Source organism: Elephantulus edwardii, unplaced genomic scaffold (genome assembly GCF_000299155.1).
Source record: "Elephantulus edwardii isolate Elephantulus edwardi_28Jun2011 unplaced genomic scaffold, EleEdw1.0 scaffold00115, whole genome shotgun sequence".
In the NCBI taxonomy this organism is placed as follows: Eukaryota; Metazoa; Chordata; class Mammalia; order Macroscelidea; family Macroscelididae; genus Elephantulus; species Elephantulus edwardii.
The window spans coordinates 6,174,841-6,200,578 of NW_006399865.1; the positions used below are offsets into that span (position 1 = coordinate 6,174,841).

The window sequence follows — 25,738 nt, forward strand, 5'->3', positions numbered from 1 at the left end:
CCAAGTATGAGTCTACAGTTACACTGTGCTCTGGCACGGATGACTATGTATGAGAGACACAGTGGAGGCCCCCAAACCTAAAACATTTACCATCTGGCCCTCTATGCAAACCCCTGCCAAATGCTGCTCTGCTGTGAAGAGTTCGGTGAACTGTGGACTGAGGAGCCCTGGGTGGGGATCCCTGACATGTGCTTGTGCTAGAGATGAGACTCCACGTCACTGGGCTTGGGTTTCCTCTCTGGTAACAGGAGAAGGCTTCTCAAAGGATTCCTGTGGACTCTTCCAACTCTGACTAGTTTTGATTGTGCAGAGATTCCAAGTTGCTCAGTGGCTTCCTGTTGGCCAAGAGACTGGAAGGTCAGCCCTCTTGTCTGGGACAGAGCCACAGGGCTAGGTAGTGGTGTTACCACTCAGCAAGGAGATGGGCAGAATTGGCTCGCAGGGGCATCGATGTGGCACAGCTCTGAAAACTCGCACTCTAGAAGACTCAGGAGCACAATTTGGGGGCCATTTTCTTGTTCCTTCGTTTGATTGTGTAAATGCTGCTAGTTACCATCAAGGTGGCATTGATGCATGGTGACTTTACGCATGAAACTGCCTTCGCCAATGCCAGCGCCTGCACCAGTTTTATGGTCACTGGCATGCTGTAGGCATCACTGAGCTACTGTGTCAGCCGTTCTCATTGAGGGCCTCCTTCATCTTCGCTGACTCTCCACTACACCAGGGATGATGTCCTTCTCCAGGGACTGGTCTTTCCTAATGATGTGTCTACAGCGAACAAGCTGGAATCCTGTCAACTTTGCTTTCCAGTTGTAACTCCTCTGATTTTGACTCTAAAACTACACTTAAGTAACCCCATTCTTTTAATCCTGGGAAAGGAAGAAGGAATAGACAAAACCAGTCAGTAGGGAAGGCAAGGGATGGGAATAGAAGTTGACATCCCATTAATCCAGATTTCAAACTCCCCTTTAGCACTCCTGGTCATTGTTTAAGGAAGCTGGGCTGCTAGCCCAGAGCTCTCTTGTGATTAAAATCCACCAGTGGCTCTCTGGGAAAGAGATGTGCCATCTTCTCCCAGGTGACTTACAGCATCTCAAAAACCCACTGGAGGGTCGGCTATGAGTTGGTTATGACCTGACAACCATAAGTGTGAGTCTGCAGTCTTGGCTGAAATTCAACAGGTAACTGTAATCTCTCCAGTTTACTGAGTAGCAGGGAAGAGTCTGTGTTGCCCTTTGCCCTTTCTGCTTTCTCTGTTCTAACATCTGGTTCTTTCTCCCCAGTCCGAGGAATCATGGGCTGTCAGCATGGGCAGGCCAGCAAGGAGTCTGTCACTATGGAACCAAACTGGCCTGCTGCCACGGCTGGAGAAGGAGCAGCAGGGGAGGCTGTGAAGGTAACGCCAAGCAAAAGCTCAGGCACATCCTGCCCTCAGGGTTTTCTCTGAGATACCAGGAGCTGTGGTCATATTGCCAACATCCCCACAGAGATAGAAATGACCAAACACTCACAGTCAGGGTCCCCAGCATGTGGACAAAGACTTGTGAGCTCTCTTGTGACCTAAATTATATATGATACCAATACTCTATACCTGTCGTCATGGAATTAATTCCAATCCATGGCAACCCAATGTATGCAAAAGCAGAACTCTGCTAGCACAAAACTCAACTTCTTAATAAAGACCAGACTTACTGGACGATCAGGAATTCTAAGGCCGTCATGCTGAGATGCCCTGTAAGCATTCTACTGAAACCACATCAAATGAGAGCACCTTTCTGGCTAAGTAACAGATAGTGTCACCCGTAAGTACTGTGCTCCTTCAAAAAAAAACAAAATCTGTGTGAGATAAAATGGGTAATATTTACCCAAAACCAAAGATGAGATGGTAAGTAGGAGACACAGAGAAAGCTAGATCAGAGTGAAGGAGTCTCATCTACCCACTTGCTGGCTGGCTGGCTGGCTGAGGCCCCAGCTATGAGTATTTGCCTGACCCTCAGTCTCTTAACTGTTAAATGGGATAAAAACATCCACTTTCTAAACAACATGCCTCTGGAAACACTGATCTTTGAGAAACGATAGTTATAGAAAGGCTCCAGGTCTTTTGTCCATCATGCTCGACTTGATGGCAATCAACAACATATGTCTCATATAGTTTGGATATTGGTGTGGATCATAAACAGTAACACACTAAAATGTTAGTTCTTTTTAGAATGGCAATGCTACCTTTTTTTGCTCATCCATGCCTCCTCCAATCTTCTCTTCTCTAGCTGGTTCAAACATTTCAGGAGAGACCATGGACATAGGGTAGAGCCTGATCAACTCCAAAGTCCATGAGACAATGTAAGACACTGACCCCAACTTCATACACTCATGCAAAACATTCCACTAGCGTAAGATTGGCTGTGATCAGGTGGCAAAAGCATGCCAACATTAGAGAAATTCTTTTCAAATCATCACTTCCCACCTAGGGCTACAGCATCCTTCTGGGACCTCTGTCGACTAAAAGCAGAGGCAAGGATGGCCACTCACACTGATCTGACTGATGGTATCATGATCAAAGCCACTGTGTTGACAGACAATCTGGTTGACCTTGAGCAAGGAACATAACTTCAGTTTCCTGCAACATGGAGAGAATAACCCCCACTTCAAAGGGTAAGAAGACACCCATGACTTGGCACCCCTCGGAAATACTTCATCCACTCTCATGGCCTTGGAAAGGACCAGTAACTCTCAGCCCAGATTTGTATCAGTGAAACCCCCAGGTGGCGGGGGATTAGAGGTGGTTTGATTCTTTTCCTAGACACAACAGAACACATTTTTATTTGAAGTCAGTCAGGTGGAAAGTGGCAGAAACCACTTGGGACAGATGACTTGGAGTCACTTTTAAAGTAGTACGAACCTCAGCCTCACTGCCATAAAACTAGAAAAGCCATAGCATGCTGCTGGTAGATAAGTGGGCCAACTCGGATGTTCTAGAAGGGCTATTTCATACAGCTGGATCAGAGCAGTCAGGCCAATTGAATTCTCTCCTCATGCTTTTGTGGACTCAAGAAAATCACAGGCAAAAAAAAAAATTTTTTTTTCAACCAAAATAGAAAAAAAAGGTAAAAATACTAAATTCAGGAGATTCAAACAAAAGGCTCACTACACAACTCTTGCAAAGCTGAAAGGTCTGAGAGCAGCCCCACTGCCCCAGTTGAGTGTGTAGGGTTTAAATGGCAGTGATTTTGTCGTTTTTAAATCTAAAATCTGTACCATGTTTTCTCTAGTTTGCATGATTCTTCTTAACTGTAATATTGTGTGTTTCTCGAAGCACCAAATAATAGGGTGGTTTGTCCTTGATTGCCAGGTTGCTGATTTCTAAGGCTGAGTGCAGTGTGTGTGGTAATGGAACAAGGCACATGCATGCCCCTCTGAACCAGCACAGTGCAGCCCCAGACCACGAGCCCGGTTCGTTCTGGCTTCAGCCTCCATCAATCTATCCATCCATCCATGCAGCCACCCACCTTCCACTGCTCCAGAAGCCAACCTTAAGGCTCTCTAGCTCATGGCTGCTGCCCTGATCACCTCATTTTCATGAACCTTAAACTCAGTCATTAGCAAGATGGAATATAGAACTAGATCTAAAGAATTCCCTACTGAGAACATGCCAATGGAATGAAACAAGAGCATTTCACTGGGTCGAAAGCAAGATTAACTCTCGGGCCACTTTAGACCTGAGTTGAATTTCCCTCTGTTGTGAACTGGGCATTCAAACCATCCACCAAGAGCTACTAGAAATGGAAAACCTCCTCCTGGAGCTTCGACCTAATAGCAGCCAGGATGTCAGTGATTTCCAGTGTTCTAGGTGGCATTTCCCTGGGCTTCCCTGGAGGTCAGTTTCCAGGGGACGAGCAGAGGCCTCCAGGGTCTACCATGAAAGTTGTTGTTCCTAACATCTGAACTGAAAACTGAATCTCTAAGAACATAACCTTATCTATGGCCATACCACCCTGAATGCTCCTGATCTCATCTAAGAACATCACCTTCACTGACCAGGTATTGCAAGGCAAAATTTAACTCTGTTGTTCCCAAAAGTGACAGGTTTTTACGGGGGAACTATTTTTTCCCCTATCTCCGTTCCTCTGATTTAGAACCCTGGGTGGCACAGTGGTTAAAGTGCTTGGCTGATAACTAGAAAGTTGGTAGTTCAAATCGACCAACTGCTCCAGAGAAGAAATATGAGGTCATGTGCTGCTATAAAGATGAATCAGAGCCTCAGCAACCCTGTGCAGTAGGTCTACTCTGTCCTGCAGCATGAGGGAGGTTGTTGTTGATTGCCGTCAAGTCAAGCACGACTCATAGCGACCCTATGATCAAACGGCCTGAAGCCGTTTGACATTTATCAAAGTTCAGAGTTTCCAGAGGCATGTGGTTTAAGAAGTGGATGCCACTCCTGCTTCCAAAATAGATGGTATACATCAGAATCAATTCCATGGCAATGGGCTTCGATTGTTTGGGGCGGGTGGAGATCACTTATGATTGAAAATATCTTGAACATTCTGACTCAGCAATGCTGCTAGTGCAAAGGCTGCACCTCTCTGGAGGTTCGAATCGACCAGCTGCCCCACAAGGAAAGAGCTGGGCAACTTCCTCCTATGTCATTTACTGCCTTAGACATCCAATGGAGGGTCAGTTATGAGTTGGTCCTAATGTGCTGGCAATGAGAGAGAGTGTGAAAGAGCAACCTTAGAGAACAAAATAGAACCTCCCATGGCGTCTCCAAGGGTGTGACCTTTACAAAAGCATATCGTTCCATCTCTCTCCATGTAGCGGCTGAGGAAGCCCAAGTACTGACATGGTGTTTAGCACACGAATGCTTAACAACTGTGCCACTAGGGCTCCTTAAATAAACGTCCACCTATTTAATAAGATGAAAAGTGGTCAAAGTCATGAAGAGACCTGCTGAAATTCTCAAAGTTAAGCAGAAGTTCAAGTGTGACTGAAGAAATCTCAGAAAGCTGGAAAAAACGAGATCAGACCACGTGGCAAATTGCACCCCCACTGTGTGTGTCCTATTCAGAGATAGGGGACTAGACTGTTACGCTACTGCACTAGCCACACTGCTGGTCACAGGCCATGAAAGGAAAACCGGGTAACCAAGAGAGGGCGCAATATCACCTCTCAGTATCACTGGACAAGACAGTTACAATTAGCTCAATAAAGAAAGAGTGGCAGAAAAAGGAAAGTTTTTTGGTTGTTGTTAGGTGCCATCAAGTTGAATAAAACTCAGCAACCCTATGAACAACAGATCTGAACCTTTGCCCTGCTCTGGGCATCTCTCATCATCTCACAACTACTCCTCATCACCTAATGGAGCCCACTGCTGCAGTCACTGTCAATCCATCTTGTTGAAGGTCTCCTGCTCTTTCGTTGACCCTCCATTTTTCCAAGCATGATGTCCATCTCCAAGGAATAGCTTCTCCTACTAGCATATCCAAAGCACATGAGATGAAGCTTTGTCATCATTGCCTCTAAGGAAACACTGTGACTGTACTTTTCTCTAAGACATATCTGTTCTTTTGGCAGTCTATGGGATAATGGGCTATTCAGTACTCTTCTCCAACATCACAACTCAAAGGCCTCAATTGTTCTTCTGTCTTCTTTTATTCATTGTCTCTCAAATGCACAGCAAGTGATTAAAAAGATCATGGCTCGAATCAAGCTTACCTTAGTGTTTAAACTGACATCATTGCTCCTCAGTGCATTGGAATACATCTTTTTAATTCCTGGCTGCGTCTGCTAAGGGTGTTGACTGTGGATCTACAGGAGATGAATCTATTGACAAAGTCAATATTTTCTCCATCTATCATAATATCGCCTTTCATCCCAGTGGTGAGGATCTTCATCTTCCTGATGTTAAGATGTAATCCATATTGAAGGCTTTAGTCTTTTATTTTTCTGCGGTAAGTGCTTTAAGTCCTTCTCACTTTAAGTAAACATGATTATGTCATCTGTATAATGCAGGTGGTTGATGAGTCTTCTTCTGATCCTTATGCCACATTCTTCTTCATGTAGAATATACATACTCAAATGGTTTGCTCAGCACACAGATTGAATAGGTACAACAGCTTCTTGGCCTAGAAGTTTTCTGGGATTCCCATTCTTCTCAATGTTAGCCATCTTTGCTAAGATCCACACAGTCTAATGCCTTTTGCTTAGTCAATAACAAATAAACATTCTTCTGATACCCTCTGCTTTCATCCAAGATCCACCTGACATCAGCAATGATATCCCTGGTGCTACAAGCTCTTCTAGCCCAGCTTGTACTTCTGGTAGTTCTCTATGTACTGTTCTAACCAATTTTTTTTTCTTTTTTTTAAGCTTTATTTTTTTAAATAATTTTAATGAGCATTTACAGAGATTTTGGATTTCCATCATTTATTGCTGCATTTCTCTCCCCTCCCAGCCCTCCCCCCCCGCCCTGCATCTAACCAATTTTTTATGACCTTCCACAATATTTTGCTTGCCTGTGGTATTAGTGACATTGTTCAATAATTCCCACATTCTGTTTGGTCACCTCTCTTGGGAATAGGAATAAATACGGATGTTTTCCAGTCAGTTGGCTAGTTATCTGTCTTCCAAATTTTCTGGGATACCCTAGTGAGCATATCCAGGACTGCATCTGTTAGTAAAACATGTCAGTTGGCTTTTCCGCGCTACCCACACAAGGGTCCATACAGCGTTGTTCTGGTTCCCGTCATAACTTAAAGGGGAAACTTCTACAATGTCCGGAGCCCTTGATGTCCTGCAGATGAAGGAGGAGGATGTCCTCAAATTCCTTGCAGCAGGAACGCATTTGGGCGGCACCAACCTTGACTTCCAGATGGAACAGTACATCTACAAAAGGAAAAGTGATGGCATCTCCATCATAAACCTGAAGAGGACCTGGGAGAAGCTGCTCTTGGCTGCTCCCGTCATTGTTGCCATTGAAAATCCAGCTGATGTCAGTGTCATTTCCTCCAGAAATGCTGGCCAGAGAGCTGTTCTGAAGTTTGTTGCTGCTACTGGGGCCACTCCTATTGCCGGGCGCTTCACTCCTGGAACTTTCACTAACCAGATCCAGGCAGCCTTCCGGGAGCCTTGTCTTCTGGCGGTTACTGATTCCAGGGCTGACCACCAGCCTCTGACAGAAGCATCTTACATCAACTTGCCCACCATTGCGCTGTATAACACAGATTCTCCTCTGCGCTACGTAGACATTGCTATCCCGTGCAACAAGGGAGCTCACTCCGTGAGTCTGATGTGGTGGATGCTGGCCTGGTACGTCCTGCGCATACATGGCACAATCTGCCGGGAGCACCCGTGGGAGGAGGTCATGCCCGATCTTCTACAGAGATCCGGAAGAGATTGAAAAGGAAGAACAGGCTGCTGCTGAAAAGGCTGTGACCAAGAAGGAGAATGGACGGCCCCTGTTCCTGAATTCACTGCCACTCAGCTTGAAGTTACAGACTGGTCCGAAGGCGTCCAGGTGCCCTCTGTGCCCATTCAGCAGTTCCCTACTAAAGACTGGAGTACTCAGCCTGCAACTGAAGACTGGTCTGCAGCCCCCACAGCTCAGGCCACTGAGTGGGTGGACACCACCACAGAATAGAATTCCAGAGGCGCACGGTTTGAACCCACCAGATGCTCTCCCGGGGAAGGAGGGACAATCTCCTCCTGTACCAGTCAGATCTGATTTGACGGTACGCGCGTGCGCGCGCGCGCACACACACACACACACACACACACACACACACTTAAAAAAAATAAGAAGTGGAAATAAGGTTGATGGAAAATAAACAATGCATTTCATAAAAAACAACAAAAAAACCAACCAACCAACCAAACAAACAAACAAACAAAAAAACCAAACAAACACCATGTCTGTTGGTATTCCACCAATTTCAGGGGCCTTATTATTATTTCCAATGCCTTCAATTCAGCTTGAATTTCTTCCTTCATTATCATTGGCTCTTTATCATATGCTGCTTCCTGAAATATTTGTGTTGAACAATTCTTTTTGGTACTGTAACTTTGAAGCTTCTTTTGAAACTTCCTGGATCATTCAAGATTTTGCCCATAGCATATCTCAGTATTGCAACTTGAGGCTTGACTTTGTTTGTTCCATTCCTTCTCCATAGGATGTTATCATTTGTGTTTGGGGACAAGAGAAAAGAAAGATGACTGATATTTTGAGTCTTTCTTAATGGGAGAAGAATGGTGTCATTCACCAACAATAGAGACTAGAGTTGAAACAGAAGATGATTGTGTCTTTATGAGAATGTATGTTTAGAAGTAAACCTAAGCGTCAAGGGAAATGATGAGTAGAGAAGGTAGCAGCATGCCTTGGCAATCGCTGAGTCATGCTTTCTCACTATGGATATTTACTAAGCAAAGCTGCACACATATCCGGGGGTGGAGGCTAATCTAGTTCACAAAGTAGTTTCCAGATCTTAAAAGTGAAAACAGACTAGAGTGAGTTGACTGCCTTCTATAATGCTCCCGTGGATTTTTCTGAGAAATGGGTAGTGATTATATTTGGTTTTTTTGGGGGGGTTTGATTGTTGTTGTTTTTTGCCAGCCATAACAAAATTTTAATGATGCTTTGTTGACTTTAATATCATCCTTTTTCATTATCTAGCCCTCAGATGCATAGCAAATTACTGAAAGACCATACATTGTTTTTCACACTGGATTTTTCTCCTTTACCCACCCCTTCCTCCACCCCTCAAATTGTCCGACCCTAAGATTAAGCTGCCCCCCCCTCGTGGTTGTGATTACAAAATTTAATAACAGTGCATGGTAACTACTCCACTTCTTGTATCATCAATACATCTTCTCCTTCCACAGCTACATGTGTCCATGGATGCAAGTTTGGAGAGTGTGTGGGACCAAATAAATGCAGATGCTTTGCAGGATACACTGGGAAAACCTGCAGTCAAGGTCAGTATATCAGATGGAAGGCTGAGCATTCAGAAACAATCTAGTCATTGCTGTGGTGGTTTAAGACACGATATGTTGTAACTATTAGCCGCTACCAAGTTGGCCCACAGTTCACGGGAACGCCATCCACAATAATACCGGACCACAATCAGTGGCTGATTTTCAGAAGTAGATCACCAGAACTTTCTTCATAGTCTGTCTTAGTCTGGCAGCTTCGCTGAAATCTGTTGATCATCTTGGCAACACACAAGCTTTCACTGACAGACTGGTGATGGCTGAGCTGGAGTTGCGTTAGCCAAGAATAAAACTTGTGCCTCTCACATGGACTCATGCGTGTCAGGGTGGAACTATGTGTCAGAGTTTTCAATGGCTGGTGTTTTGGGGAAGCAGATTCCCATTCTTTCTTCCAAAATGCCTCAAATCTCCTTTTTTATTTTTTGGCAGGCAGCTGAATGTATCACCCATTTGTGCCACCTAGATCCTCCATGACACAATATCCCACTGCCATGGAGTGAAATCCAACTCTATTGTGATTGGACTATTTTAAAGGGTCACCAGGATGCCTTATTGTACAGGACACAATAAAACAAATGAGGATTCACTGTTTATCTGAAATTCAAATTTAACTTGACATCCTGTAGTTTGATTTGCTCAGTCTGGCAACTTCACTCAAAAGGACATATGACAGTGTCTAAAGAGAACTGGAGGGCATGCTACCACCTTCTAGTAGATCTTTGAGAGCAGCGCTGCTGCTCAATCCAAAGAGCAGGAGTCCCAAGATTAAGGAACTCTGCTCTAAATATCATGGTGGATAAAAATCCTGCCAATTAGTGGTTTTCATCTAGAGTGCTTTTGCCTTGTGGGGGACACCTGGCAGTATCTGGAGACATTTTTTTTATTATTTAGTAAAAGCAGCCACTTCTTTGTATCTCAAAGATCTGCTTTACTTGTTGAAGTCTAGTGCGTAGAGACCAGGGATGCTGCCGAGCATCCCATAACGAAAAAGACAGTACCTTACAACTACGAATGATCTGACCTCAAATGGCAATCATTCCAAGGATAAGATACTTTTGTTATATGGAAATTCTAGCATAAAGAAAAGTACAATAATGTAGGACTCCCAATCTCAAAATAAAGCTGAGCAAAGAGCAGCAAATCAAGTCCAACTGCCCTGAGGCTTGAATTCTAGGAAGGAGAGGGAGCAGCTCCTGCCCGCTCTGCCATCCCCAGCCCTTGGTTAACTGACTTGGTCAACTTGGTTGTAAGGTCATCTGCCCACACTGAGATCCCTCCTCTTTGAGGTCCCAATCCTGCAGCCTCAGGGAGGATCCACTGACTCTTCTTCTATCCTACCACCAGCATAGAGGTCGGAGCCCAGTAGGTGTTGCTGAGAACTGAGTTCAACTGTGGGAGAGGTGTGTGCCAAGAATCACACTCACAAGCAATAATTCAGTTGGGTTTCACACAAGCAAACTTGTTTTTCCATATGTTTTTGGATTCTATATCAAGATACCTTCTCAAGAGTATTAGCTGAGTGATATTTTTCATACTAGTTTTCAAGTCTCAGTAAAATATTAACATGGAGTTGGCTCAAGTTGCTGTCTGACTTTACCCTCAGCCTCTCTGCCCCCTGGCAGACCCCTCCAAGTTCATGGTTAGCCATTAATGGCCTCAGGCCATAGTCTTCAACTGATGTCTTTCCTAAAAATGCTCCTTCCAAAACACCAATGAGTCACCTCTGAGTTATTGCCAAGTGATGGGGCATTCCTGGGTTTCCCATTATGAGCAATCGGCATTTTAAAATCCCTCTTTTGAAATAGTTAGGATCCTTAAGGGACATGGTAGGGGAGAGGCCAGAGGGAATGAAGAAAGAGGTTTCCAGTGTCCAGCTACAGTGCTTGGAAAGTTCCCATAGAAGGGGCCTTTCAGAGACAAAATTAGCCAGTTCTTTATTTTTCGGGGCTCCACTTTGCCTGTTGGTGTACTAAATTCTTATGTGAAAGAAATTTGGTTGCTTTCTCCTCTCTCTCTATTCCTTGGAGTACCTGAGTGCTGCAAACAGTTCATATTTTCAATGATGCAAACAGTTCACATTTTCAATAATCCAAAAGGTTAGAGGATCAAGGTCCATCCAGGGGATCAAGTCCCTCCAGAGGCACCTGGGAAGAAAAGCTTGACCATCTACTTCTGAGAAGTCAGTCCCTGAAATCAGAGCACAGTTCTACTCTGGAATATAGGGGTCACTACGAGTTGAGGTCAACTCCATAGCAACTGTTTTTATTATTTTAAATGTATTTTCCTTGAGAGAGCTAAGATATGAGACTTCTATGTGATTACACATCCAAGATAAAATTATCTACTATGTTTCCTTTTAAGTTTTCTTTTCCTTCTTATTTATAGCTTTTATTTTACTAGCTCTGGTGGCCTAGTGGCAACAAGCTGCACTGAAATCTGAAAGGCACATGGTTCAAATCTACCAGCTACTCTATGGGAGGAGGATGGGTAATCTCCTTCCATGTGACTTACTGCCTCTAAAAACCCACTGGAGGGTCAGCAATGGGTCTGGTCTGACTCGACGGCACACAACAACAACACAGTTATTAACATGGGGGGCGGAAACTGGAAACAAACCCTGAAAAACATGGAGAAGAACTTCTCCAGCTCAAGCTGACTACTTGGAGAGACTCATTCTTAGCATTTAGTACATACCCTCCTTGTCTTCTTCTTTCTATGTATTTTAATTTTTTATAACCTTAAAACCAAACTGCACATCTAGTTTCACAACCTCCCTTTTCCACTTGATAATAATCTGTAAACATCTCTACCTGACAGAAAAGGGGAAGTGAGTGGATTCCAAAAGGGGGTGAGGTCTATTAAAAGAGGGAGAACATGAGGACTATAAAATCTGCATGCGTCTCTGTACAGGGCTGGGGGGTGGGGGACGGGGTCCTTTTATAGAGACTTAGGGTAAACAAGAAGTCCTGGTGGCACAATGATGAAAGTGCTTGACTCCTAAACTGGAACCCTGATTCACTGTTGGTGGGAGTGTAAAATGGTGCAACCCCTGTGGAAAGCAGTATGGTGCTTTCTCAAAAAGTTGCAAATAGAGATACCATTTGACCCAGCAATTCCACTACTGGGAATATACCCTGAAGAGACCATAGCTGACATCCAAGCAGATATATGCACACCCATGTTTATTGCAGCTTTGTTCACAATAGCAAGGAGTTGGAAACAACCTAAGTGCCCATCAACAAACGAATGGCTAGAGAAGCTGTGGTATATTCGCACAATGGAATACTATGCTGCATTAAAAAACAAGGAACTCATGCAATATTATTCAAAATGGTTGACTCTGGAGAACATTATGCTGAGTGAAATATCCCACTCACAAAAGGACAAATATTACATGATGCCACTGTTGTAGAATGGGACTGTCCTTGGGGTTAGGGAGAGACTGAGTAAGATGGGTTCAATAATGTATACTGCACTGAAACAGAGGAGGGAGAAAACTGTTTAAAAGAGATATATAACTAGGTATTTCTATCATCACAGGAGACTAGAGCGAGGGCTACATGGTGGAGGGGACCTGGGGGAGGGTTTGTAAAACAATGAAAGAATCTTTTCTTTTACTTTTCCATAATTTTTGACTCATGTACTTATAACTTGTTAGTCAAATTTGTGTCTTCTAGGTTGCAACACCCCCATGATACATCTTCAAGGATATGAACATGTACGGCCAAGCCCAATCAATAAGAGTGCATCTAAATTCCAAAATCAATCTCCATAATAGTCTATGTGTTTCCTACTGCCAAAGGGGCCCTTTAGAGTAGTGAGAGAAGATCTTCACCCTGAAACCCACAGCGTCCCTTTTCAGCAGGAAGTAGCTAAGAGAATACACCATCCCCTTTTCCTTATGACTCAGGGTGAAGTCTCTCTCAGGGAGGAGTGACAGGGAATGGAAAAGGACACACTGACAAAGAAGATTGATCAGAACTGGCTTTGACAAGCACTGTGGCATTTGGACAAGAACAAACTGGGAGGAGGGTAGAGAGAATAGTGCAACAATGAATGAATGGAAACCCAAAATCTCTGTAAATGTTTAGGAAAATTAATAAAATATAATTATAGGGGGAAAAAAAGAAAAGGTTGGTGATTCGAAGCCACCAGAAGCTCCTCGGGAGAAAGATAAGTCATTCTACTTCCATAAAGATGACAGCTTGGGAAACCCTATAGGCCAGTTCTGATTTGATGGGATGGTAGTTGTTTTGGGAGTTTATGAGGCTAGAAAAATTCCATCTGTGGGGAAGTGGGGTGATATAATTACTCAAAAGTGAAATTACTAGGTCATGGATGAATATAACTTTAGCAGATTCTATCAGCATTCTAAAATGGCTGCACCAATTTACCAAAGTGGTTATACCAATTTACATTGCCCCCAACAGTGTTGGAACAGTGTTCCATTTATTCCATCTAGCTTAGTTTCCGAGAGATACAAAATTGGCCAATCCTTCTCTCTAGTCTGTCTTAATTTGGATGCTCTGCTTAAGAGCAATATTTGACAGGCAAGCATTTTACTCAAAAGAGTTGAAAGTATTCAGATAACAGATCAGGTGTTGGTCCTGGGACCACGCATTGTGTTCTCACCCTGCCAGCATCCAGCTCAGTTCCCTCCCCTTGCCTCTCCAGCATCTGCCATACCCTACTTCTAGCCATGGCTCAGGCCTCCCACAACCTCCATCCTCTGATTTTCTCTCCACCTCCCTGTGATATTCGTGTTCCCTGGTGCAGGGGCAGCGGACTCCACATGGTCCAGCAAACTTCATGCAGCATGGCAGATCTTAGGGCCTTGCTGCTTTGGGGCAACAACCTTCAGGTCACAATAAGCCGCAAGTGACTCAATGACACTTAACAACAACAACATCATGAAGTAGGTGGCTTGAAACAAAAGAAATGTCTCACACTTTCGGAGGCTGAGTCTAAATTCAGGGTGTCTGCAGCGCCATGCTTTCCCTGAAAGTTCTACAAGATGATCTGTTCTTTCCTTTTCTAACTCTGCTAGCTCCATGTAGGAGTTTCCTGGCACTCTGGCTTCTACATCTTTTTTTTTTTTTTTCCTACATCTTGACATGGCTATTCCCCTATGTGTGTAACTTGTTGCAGACCAAGGGTAAAGTATTTTTATAATTATTAATAACAAGACAAACAGCCAAGAATGAGATAGAACAGAGAGCATAAGACAGCAGTTTCATAGACTGAAGGGCCCCATTCTAGCTTCCCCAGATATTTACTGAAAATTATCAGGAAGTAAATCACAATGTGAATGAAGCCAAGCTCTTTCTATTGAAAACCTTCCATTGACTCTGGAGGGAGGGGTCAGTAAACACAATGCAAGAATCCAGTAAACCCTTAAGGATTGCCTTAGTGCCTCAGGGTGAACTCCAGTTTGGACTGGGCCTTCCTCACACCCTGAAATAGCATTCAGTTTATTAAAAATATTTAGTATTGCCTTCCCATAGTAATTCTGTATATATTACACTCCTCCTTTATCAGTAGAGCACTCAGATTGGATTAAGACCCACCCTACTCTATCTAGTATGAAGTCCTGCTAACTGGTGATATCTTCAAAGACTTTATTTCAAAAATAGGTTGTGGTTCACAAGTACAGGGATAAAACTCCAACATATCTTTTTGGGGACACCATGTCATAACAACATCTTTACAACCTTTCAAAGTAGAATCTTAAAGATGGTCAGAGAAGAAGGCTTCACAAATGGGGTCCCAAGAAGCCAACCCAGTTGTCCTTTGCAATACTGAGGTTCAGTATTATACGCTCACATGTTCCTCAGTCAATTGACCTTTCTCTGTTTTCTGACTGAACTCCACAGATGTGAATGAGTGTGGCTTCAGCCCTCGGCCCTGCCCTTACAGATGTGTGAACACCCACGGCAGCTACAAGTGCTTTTGCCTCAGTGGCTACATGCTAATGCCAGATGCCACTTGTGCGAGTAAGTAACAACTGGGCAGCTCTCAGACAACCTTGGCAGTTCATCTTTGGCCACCTGACGTTTGGGGAAATTTTAAAAGCTTTAAAAGTTAAAAAGTTCTAATATCACATCAGGTTAAAATCTCTTTAGACATTTGTTTTTACAAAAACACATAAACGTGAATGTGTATACCATTTTAAAATACCATGTTAACGTGTGCAACTCAGTGACATCAAAGTACACTGGCAATGTTGTACAGCCACCACCACAAGAGAAAGCCCCATTCCCTTTAAGCAATTACTCACTAACCCTAGAAGCCATTAATCTGCTATTGCTATGAATTCACTATTCTGGGCACTTAATTTTTAAATAAAAAGACTAAATGCTAGAGAGAAGAGGTATTATCTATAAAAGGGGAGTTTCTTCTTCCAAAGTGGCATGTTGAACAGACCATTGTTTTAGGAAGGTGATCAATTCTGTGCAGGGACACCAGCTCTTCCCACCAACCACCTTTCTCAAGCCCTTTGCCCCACTCTCAAAGATTAGTGACTATGCTTGGAAATATATTACGACTCACATTCCTGAAAAGAAAAGCCCTTCTGTGATAAAGGAAACCCACGTCCTGTGGGAGGGTGAGAGTCTCTATCTTCTTCTTTGTTGGAAGGGAAGGCTTTTCAGGTTTTATGTTGCCACTGAAAGGCAATCCCAGGCTCTCTACTCTTAGTTGGTGAGCAGATAGCCTTCTCTTCTTCGTGCAGCCCAAGTCACATCCCTGAGATACAATCATGAAGGTAAACGAATTTGGCCGCATTGGATGCCTGGTTACCATAGCTGCTTCTAACTCTGGCAAAGTGGATGTTGTTGCCATCAATGACTCCTTCATTGACCACAACTACATGGTCTATATATTTCAGTATGATTCCATCCATGGCAAGTTCAATGGCCCTGTCAAGGCTGAGAATGGGAAGCTTATCATCAATGGGAAAGTCATCACGATATTCCAAGAGCAAAATTTTGCCAACATCAAGTGGGGTGATACTGGTTCTGAGTATGTTGTGGAGTCCACTGGTATCTTCACAACTGGGTGGTGCCAAATGGGTAATCATCGGCTCCTTCTGCCAATGTCCCATGTTTGTGATGGGCATGAACCATGAAAAGTATCACAACTCCCTCAAGATTGTCAGCAATGCCTCCTGCACCACCAACTGCTTGGCCCCCCCTGGCTAAGATCACCCATGACAACTTTGGCATTGTAGAGGTACTCATGACCATAATCCGTGCTATCACCATCACTCAGAAAGAAGACTGTGGAAAGCTATGGTGTGATGGACATGTAGCTGCACTACCAAGGCTGTGGGAAAGGACATCCCGAAGCTGAATGGGAAAACTTACTGGCATGGCTTTCTGTGCCCCTACCCTCGATGTGTCAGTCATGGATCTGACCTGCCATTTGGAGAAAGCTGCCAAATATGATGACAACAAGAAAATAGTAAAGAAGGCATCAGAAGGGCCTCTTAAGGGAATCCTGGGATACACGGAAGACCAGGTTATCTCCTGTGATTTCAACAGTGACATCTACTCTTCCACCTTTGATGCTGGGTCTGTCCTTGCCACTTTGTCAAACTCATTTCCTAGAATGATGAGGAATCTGGCTACAGCAACTGAGTAGTTGACTTGATGGTTTACATGACTCCAAAGAATAAGAGCCCCTTGGACCACCAGCCCCAGCAATGGCACTAGAAGAGAGTGAGATTCTCAGCTGTTAGGGTGTCCTTGCCCCAACGCAATTCCTCCCATACACTGAGAATCTCACATCCTTGACTCAGTTTCCATCCACTCTCCCCAAGAAATGGAAGAGGCTTAGAGAGAGCCCATTTTGTCATGCACCATCAAATAAAGAGTTAAAAAAAAAAAAGACAATCCCACACCCTTGCCTCCTCTCATCCCTTCTTGCCTCCCCTCTCTCCATAGAGTAAAAAATATATGTTACCATCACTCAACTGTGACTCACAGTAACCTTTCTGTATCAGAGTAGAACTATGCTCCCTAGAGTTTGGTGTTTTTTCAGACATAGATGGCCAAGACTTTCTTCTAGGCATTTCTGAGTAGAATGACTCCAGAAGCTTTTGGCTAGCAGCTTAACAGGACGGTGTTGACCCTTTAAACCACATAGGGGCTAACCACTGTCCGATACTCCCTAGTGAACCTGAAAGGTTCATGCCTTTTGCCCCAACCAAATCCCCTCATATACTGAGAATCTCACATCCTTGACACAGTTTCCATCCAGTCCCCATGACTCCAGATGCTGACTAGCTTCCTTTGGTAACAGTCACTGTTCACGTGCAAAGACTATCTCCCAGCTTTCTGGTAGTTATAAAATCTTGGACAGTAGACCACTTACTGCTCCCTGGTTCCTCCCTGTCCTGTCCCTCCCGGGCCAGGGGCCCAGTCACCACAGGTCATCCAGATCCTCCATTAAAAAATAGGCGGAAGAGAGAAAGCAGGCATTTGGAAGAGGGGAGGGAGATTATTTACAAATCCAACCTTACTGCAATTAAACAGAAACCCACCCAAAACAAATATATCACTCCACAAATTCTTAAATTATGAGCATTCTTGCAACCATCACCAAACAGAACCTTCCCAGAACCTCCCTACCGTCACATTTAGGCTTTTATAGTGATCACTTTACATTTCTAAAAAGACAAATGTTAATGGATGTTTCTGAAACATTCCATGAAAGTCTCATCAGTGCCAAAAAAGAAAGATCGTGTCCCCTAAATGGAAAGATAAAATTGAGCTCATCTTAAATATTAGCTTTAAAAGAACGAGAATAAAGAGAAGATAAGAGAAAGAAGAAACCAGAAACATCAACTGGTGCTTGTTATGGTACCTTGACTTGGGTCTCTATCCCTCTTTCCTCTTGTCTATTTCTCCTTCTGCAGGGGTTACCCATTTCCTCCTGTTCATAGCCTTCACCACCTCTGGAGTCTGGTGTTACTCCACTTGACCCCCTGGTGGCGTCTTTGTCCAGCTGAGTGACTAGCATGGGTAGTGTGAAGGCAGATAGAGGAAGTCTGCCTTGTGCTCCTTGGGCTAAAGTTACGTGAGCTTTCTAATATCCATGTACTTCTAACCCAAACATGCTAGATCTTTGTTAAGTAGATATATTTTTGTGAGTTATTTGGATATGTTCAGCAAGTGACCAAAATAAACTTAAAACCAACAACCAGTGTCCAATAGTTCCAGAGCACCTTATCAAGGACTCAGTCTTTGTCAACTTTGGAGCATTTATTTTATTCTCATGCTTATAGCCTCCTGATCACATTGTGGCTGCCCCTTTCCACATATCACATCTGTATTCAAGATAGGACAGAGGTGATACAGTTAAACATTTCATTTATCATGAGGCATAAACCCCATATCTACCACTTATCTTTATTTCCCTTTGTCCCAAATGAGTCACATGTCTATGCTTTGGTCCAAGGGAGGTGGTGTAGAAGATAAATAAGATTCAGCAGTGGAAAGTGGCAAGAGAACAGGGTGCCTGGAATGGCTTTCAAACTTGTATCTGCCCCATGTCTTAATATAGCCCCTAAAGACCAGGTCTCTTGACTCGGGTGACTCATTAGAGAGCTCACTAGAATAGATTCCTTTACCCTAATTGCTCAGACTGAGAATCTCTATCTGAGGTTGCATTTCCACCTAGAGAAGCCAGTCAGGTGACATAAGGGTGCACATGAACCAGGAGAGGCAGTCTTCATGCACACCCTACAGAAAACCCAGCTTAGTGTGTCAGCCAACAAGATGAACCAAAGTCAGGCCATAGCTTCCATTCAGACTTAGACTATGATGCTCGCCTCTCACCTCTCAGTCCCACCTGTCTGTCCCGTTTAACATCCTAACATTCATAATCAGTTCATGGGAAGCACTTTCTAATAGTTTGGGAGGAAGTGGCTAATGTTTGCCTGCATTTTTCAGACTCTAGGACATGTGCCATGACAAGCTGTCAGTACGGCTGTGAAGACACAGAAGGCGGGCCTCAGTGCCTATGCCCATCCCCAGGACTCCGCCTGGCTCCCAACGGAAGAGTCTGCACAGGTAGAACAGGAAGGAACTGCCGCAGCAGCAGCACTGCTCCTGCCATGGCCTCCCTTTCCTGAGTACTTTCTATTCTATTCTTCCTGGGCTGTTTATTGACTAGAAATCAGAAACTCCTGAAAGTACAGATCTAGGTCCACTTCTGAGATGACATTCTTTTTTTTTTTTGAGATGACAGTCTTAGCAACACAATCTCAAGACATGCTCTGGAGTGTTAAAAAGAACATTTCAAGGGGAGCTCTGGTGGCCTAGTGGCAAGAAGCTGCACTGCAATCCCAGAGGCTCACGGTTCAAATCCACCAGATGCTCTGCCGGGGAAGAGCATCCTCCTCCTGTACCAGTCAGATCTGATTTGACGGTACACACACACAAATAATAAAATAAAATAAAAAGAAAAAAGAACACTTCGATCTTATTTTCAATTGACCGGTGCCTTATCTGGAAGCCCTGATAGTATAACACATAACCTGTCAGGCCACTAACTGTAAGTTGAGTGGTTCAAATCTAGGCCCTCTGTGGGAGAGAGAAGACAGTCTCTTCACATAAAGATTTATAGCCTTGGAATCCCAGTGGAGAGTTGCTATGAGTCAGATTCAACTTAATGATGGTGGATTTTTGCTGCTGGTGGTGGTGTTTTCAATGCTTTAGTGGGGGGGGTGTTCTCTTAATATATTTGCCTTAAACAGTTTTTTTCCATTTCCATCTGTCTTAGTTACTTGGTCCCTGGGTGGCACAAAGTGTGCTTGACAGCTCACCAGACTGGCATTGACTTCACGGCAATAGGTCTGGGGTTTTCTGTTTAATTATCTACTGCTGCTGTAGAGAGCTCTGCTAGCGGAGTGGTGAGGAGTTGTGCTGCCAACCCAAAGGAAAGTAGTTTGAATCCACCAGCTGCTCTGGGAGAGAACGAAGGGCAATTTCATTGAGTGTGAATTACTGCTTCTGAAAACCCACTGGAGGGTCAGCTATGGGTCAGTTCTGACTTGACATAACAAAGCTGCTATAGAATTGTTGTTGTTGTTGTTATGTGCCGTCGAGTCGCTTGCGACTCATAGCGACCCTATGTACAACAGCCCTAAACTCCGCTCTGTCCTGTGCCAATCGCACTGTCTCTGACACTCCCATCCCAATTATCCCAGTCACTGAATCAATCCACCTCATAGAAGGCCTTCTTCTCCTGCGCCGTCCCTCCATCCTCCCAAGCATGATGTCCCTCTCCAAGGACCAGTCTCTCCTCACTACATGTCTGAAGTAAGTTAGACGGAGCCTCAGAATCCTTGCCTCCAAGGAGCCACCCGGTTTAACCCTCTCCAGGACAAATCTATTTGTTTTCCTAGCAGTCCATGGTATTCTCAGTACTCTTCTCCAGCACCACAGCTCAAAGGCATCAGTTCTCCAAAAATACCAGAAGTGGCTATCTTGAAAAACAGAAATGTATGTATTTTCTCACAGTTCTGGAGGCCAGATGTCCAACTCAGGATTGGTGGAAAGTCACTTCCCTCTGCGGGGACTGTCTCTTAGATTCTGGCATCTGCCAGCAATCCTTGGCATTCCTTTCCTTATGGGTGATCATGCTGTCTGTCACACTCTGCCGGTGTGCCTCTGACCAGTCTGCTCTTTTTCTAAAGACATCAGTCCAAAGTGATCAAGTTTACTCACCTTATGATATTATCATAACAAAATAATCTCCTTATTCCCAAACAGACTCACATTCACAGGTACAGGAGTTAAAATTTCAATACATAAAAAAAAATTTCAATACATATTTGTGAGGAACACTATTTGCTCCATAACACCATCCAACAGAGCCTCCACTGTTTTTATTTTTTTTTCAATAAGCAAGATTTTAAAGATCAATTGGATTTGTTTTTAATCTCTTTTTTTTTAAAAAAAAGTACTTAATTTTTAAAAATGTGAAACTATTGAAAATTGTTGTTAGGTGCCATTGAGTAGACTATGACTCATTAACAACAGATCTGAACCTTACCCTATGTTGTGCCAGCCTCATGATACCTGCCATGCCCAAGCCCATTGCTGCAGTCATTACATCAATCCATCTCATTGAGCGCCTTCCTCTCTTTTGCCAACCCTCCACATTTCCAAACATGAATGGCCCCTCCTAACAACATGCCCAAAGTATATGAGACAAAGCTTCACTGTCCTTACCTTTAAAGGAGCACTCTGGCTACAATTTCTCTTAGATGTTTGTTCTTTTGGCAGTCCATGGCATATTCAATACTCTTATCCAACACCACAACTCAAAGGCACTGATTTTTTTCTTCAGTCTCCCTTATTCATTATTCAACTGTCATCTGCATATGAAGCAATTGGAAATATCATAGCTTGGTTCAAGTGTGCCTTAGACCTTAAAGTGACATCGTTGCTCTTTCAGACTTTGGAGGGGTCCATGACAGCATATTTGCCCACTATAGCATATCTTTTGATTTCCTGACTGCTCAGTATAGACTGAGGCTCAATGTCAAGAAGACAAAGATTCTCACCACTGGACCAATTGGTAGCATCAGGATGGATGGCGAAGAGACTGAGATTGTTCACAGCTTCAGTTTGCTCAGCTCCATGGTCAACACTCTTGGCACCAGCAGCCAGGAAATCAAAAATCAAAAAACGTATCGTGATGGGAAAGTCTGCTGTTAGGGACCTCTCTAAAGTACTCAAGAGCAACGGTGTCTCTCTGGAGACTAAGGTGATCGTGATATAGGCCATGGTCTTTGCAATCGCTTGTTATGCATCAGAGAGTTGGACAATGACTAGGGAGGACAGAAGGAGAATGTATGCCTTTGAGCTGTGGTGCTGGAGAAGAGTATTGAATGTACCATGGACTGCCAAGAAAACAAACAGATTTATTCTGGAGAGGGTTAAACCAGGCTACTCCTTGGAGGCAAGGATTCTGGGGCTTCGTCTGACCTACTTTGGACATGTTGCAAGGAGGGAGAGGCCATTGGAGAGGGACATCATGCTTGGGAGGGTGGAGGGTCGGCGCAAGAGGGGAAGACCCTCTATGAGATGGATTGATTCTGTGACTGGGGTAATTGGGATGGGTGTGTCAGAGGCAGTGCGATTGGCACAGGATAGAGCAGGGTTTAGGGCTGTTGTACATAGGGTCGCTATGAGTCGCAAACGACTCAATGGGACATAACAACAACAACAACTACTGTGGGGTTTATTATGGAACCAAGTAACATTAAATCACTGACAGTGCAATTTTTTCTCAGTCTATCATGATGCTATGTATTGTTCTAGTTGTAAGGATTTTGTTTTATTTATGTAGAGGTCTAATCTATATTGAAGGCACTAATTGTAAGGATGGCACATGATGGGCAATGTTTAACTCTGTGGTATATAGGGTTGCTATGAGTCAGAACCTAACAAGAACAAGAGAAGATTTAAAGTTATAGGAGAATATGTCCAGGTTATTTGCACATATTACACCATTTTATATATCTGACTTGGAACAGTCTTAGATTTTAGTACCCACAGAGGTCCTGGAACCAATCCTCTATGAGGTATGTCCGTATAAGTAATGGCACTATACTAAGATCACTATTACCTCTATAAAGAGATAGTCAAAATAACAGATACATGAAGGAAAGAACTATGAGTATTCCTAGAGGGATCTACATACACTTCATGGAGGATGTGATGTTGCAGTTGAATAGACATGGTTTTCCAGGCACAAAAGGTGTGTGGATGTATGTGGATGTTTTCATGTAAATGTTTTTAGGAATATTTCTCACTGAAGTTGAGTTGGAAAAGACTCATAGCAGATCTTCCAGTGGGTTCCCTGAGGCTGTAAACTACACAGGAGGAGACTGCCCATCTTTCTCTCATGAAGTTGCTGATCGATTCAAATCACCAGAAAAGTGCTGCTTTGGGGTTAGCAGCACAACTTCCTGTGAGCTGTGCCATCAGAGCTCCTTTTTGGGAACAGGTAGATATTTGTATTATTATCACCAATACCTTCTGCTTCTACATCTTAGATATTGATGAGTGTGCTTCTGACAAAGCTGTCTGTCCCTACAATCGAAGATGTGTGAACACATTTGGAAGTTACTACTGCAAATGCCACATTGGCTTTGAACTGAAATATGTCCACAGAAGATACGACTGTGTAGGTAAGCTTCAGGTGGCCCCTTGTCTTCTCTTCCTCTCCTCATCAAACCTATATAGCTATTTTTAAGTCAAGCCAATATATTATTTGAACAATCAAATTGCTGTATGTAAGGCCAGCTTAACAATGAGTTATCTTTTCAAGATTTCTGATATTCAGTAAATTCTAGTGGAAGGAATTACATGATGCCAGGTCAACAAAAATTTAAAGTAAGTGGGTAAAGGAAATGGGAAAGATACAGTATGAAAAACAATGTATACAAACTTGTAAGTAAAACAGTATAAAACAGAAATTTTATTTAAATAAAAAATACTCCAACTTTCCTGACTAATAAAAATAACTTCTGTAAAAAAAAATTAAGTAAGGAACTTCAGTCTATATTGCTCTACCATAGGGCAAAACATCTTGAAATGATTTTCATGAATTTTTTTTTTAAATGTGGTTGATTTTTGTTTTGTTTTGCTTGGGTTTTTTATTTGTTTGAGGGGTGTGTGTGTGTGTGTGTGTCTTGTCTGTCTCCAGGTACACATCTGAAAACAGAAACTAACAAAGTATTCATTTTTTTCATAAAGGAAGTGTAAATAGGCCTCTCAGTGGTCTGTTCACAAGTTTCCATTGAGGTAGCTGTAGAAAATTCATGAAGGAGATAGAGGCTTGGGCTCCTATCCTTTTGCCATCCTTTCACATACGGAAAGATCCCATTCTATAGCCATAGAAACTACTTTCCAGCAAGATACTGGTATCAACCAACTGCTGGTCCAATGGGAATGCAATAAAACACTTGCATTCCTTAATGGAGGGATTACAGCCCTCAATGAGCCAGTGAAGTGCAGTCATCTTGAAGGCTGGATGAACTCCCATTGACATCACTGAGGCCCCACCTACAGTGAAGAGAATTTTTGGCTCCTTTTATTCCATATTCACATAATATGGGCAACAAAGGTATGCACTTGACATGAAAAGCTAGCAGCTGGGGGAGGATTTCTTTCAACCCTGCACTTGGTGCTTCCCATGACTTGTCCTGCATGATCGTGTCAGGGCAAAGCTTGGTTTCTGGGTTTTGAACAGTCTTGTGCAGCCTCCACAGCTTTTCCTTCCAATTTTTCAAGCACAAAGACCATTATAGACAAGCTCTCAAGATCCCTTTTCTTCAGGGTCCTCCATGCCCTCCAGCAAGTCCCATGGAGCTCATTAATCCAATGATGCTGTGTCAGGGGGTGCTATGTCAGGGGGGGTGTAAGCCTAGTCCCTAAACAGAGACCTAAACAGAGGATCACAAGACAGAGTGGAAGGAGATTCAAGGGGAAATTAACCTCTCTGATTTTAAAAATGATGACGATTAGCATCTAAGCTCCCTTTGTGGCTCAATTAAAAACAATAGGCTATTTTGTGTGCCTATATCTACAGATGAACTCCAGAGATGGAGGATAGGATTGATGAACATCTTACTCCGGTAAAACCTGACAAACTTTCCAAGTCTAAATCCAGCAGGCAAGATCAGACCAGCTTGGCTCTTGCTTCTGGTGGTCTTTGGAACAAAGTGTTTGTTCCTCTAAATTCAGATGATGTCAGTGGTTCCTAGTACAGTTTGTCCTTTGTTTAGTTAGGAGCTCCAAGCCCTTTCAAATCTAAAATTCATTTTCTGATATTGTTCTTTAGTTATAAATGAGACTAGTAGAAAAGTTAAGGAGCAAACCAGAAAGCATAGAGATTTCAATAGCATTGATGGAAATTGCTGGGGTGGGGAGCTGAGCCATAGACACACTTGCCACACAGCAAGCTTAAGCCAAAGCCAGGGCTCTCAGCCAAAGCACCTGAAGGCTCAAACACATCTCACTCTCAGCAATACTTGGTCTGTGGAGAGTGTGCTGGCCTTGGAGTTGCTCAAGTTTAAGGGGTTCTCTGTCAACAAGCTCTATGACCACTAAGCTATTCATTGTAATGTCTACATTTTTAGATATAAATGAATGTGCTGTGAATACACATATGTGCAGTCTCCAGGCCAATTGCCTCAATACCCAAGGATCCTTCAAGTGTAAATGCAAGCAGGGATATAAAGGCAATGGCTTTCAGTGTTCTGGTAAGTAGCATTTGAACATGGTTTCTTAGCTAGTCCAAAGCAAGCCTTCTCTTCATATTGTATTCCTCCCTTCATCTGTATGTGTGTGTGTGAGAGAGAGAGAGAGAGTGCATATGTACATGCATGTGCACACCTGTGTGTATAGCTAGTATTGCATTCTCTGTAATCCTCAAACACAGAGCTACTTTTCGTAATGAGTTCCACTGTTCTCATAATCTTATGAGAGCTCCATTGTTCTTGCAGATGAACTTTTGAATGCCTATGTATTATTGTTGTTGTTGGGTACCACTGAGTTGGAACCAACTGATAGCTGACCCTCCAGTGGGTTTCCAGAGGCAGTTTAATCGCATGGAAGTAGATTGCCCATATTTTTTAAAAAAACCAAATTTTTATTGTCTATAAATATGCAACCAAGATGCATTGATAATAATGGGTGACTGGAATGCAAAAGTCGGGAACAAAGAGGAAGATTCAGTA

At 43.3% G+C, this 25,738-nt stretch overlaps 1 protein-coding gene and 1 pseudogene across 1 annotated transcript in view; both read left to right on the top strand.

The window, feature by feature from the left end:
• Positions 1-569: 569 nt before the first annotated feature.
• The window catches only part of EGFL6 (EGF-like-domain, multiple 6), a 68,639-nt gene continuing 43,470 nt past the window's right edge, over positions 570-25,738 (top strand). The window contains exons 1-7 of the mRNA XM_006892417.1: positions 570-646; positions 1,284-1,396; positions 8,872-8,964; positions 14,853-14,972; positions 18,933-19,052; positions 23,051-23,185; positions 25,139-25,261. Of these exons, the coding sequence (XP_006892479.1) occupies positions 570-646; positions 1,284-1,396; positions 8,872-8,964; positions 14,853-14,972; positions 18,933-19,052; positions 23,051-23,185; positions 25,139-25,261 (781 nt within the window). The remainder of the gene's footprint in view (positions 647-1,283; positions 1,397-8,871; positions 8,965-14,852; positions 14,973-18,932; positions 19,053-23,050; positions 23,186-25,138; positions 25,262-25,738) is intronic.
• On the top strand, positions 6,767-7,633 carry LOC102863124 (annotated as a pseudogene).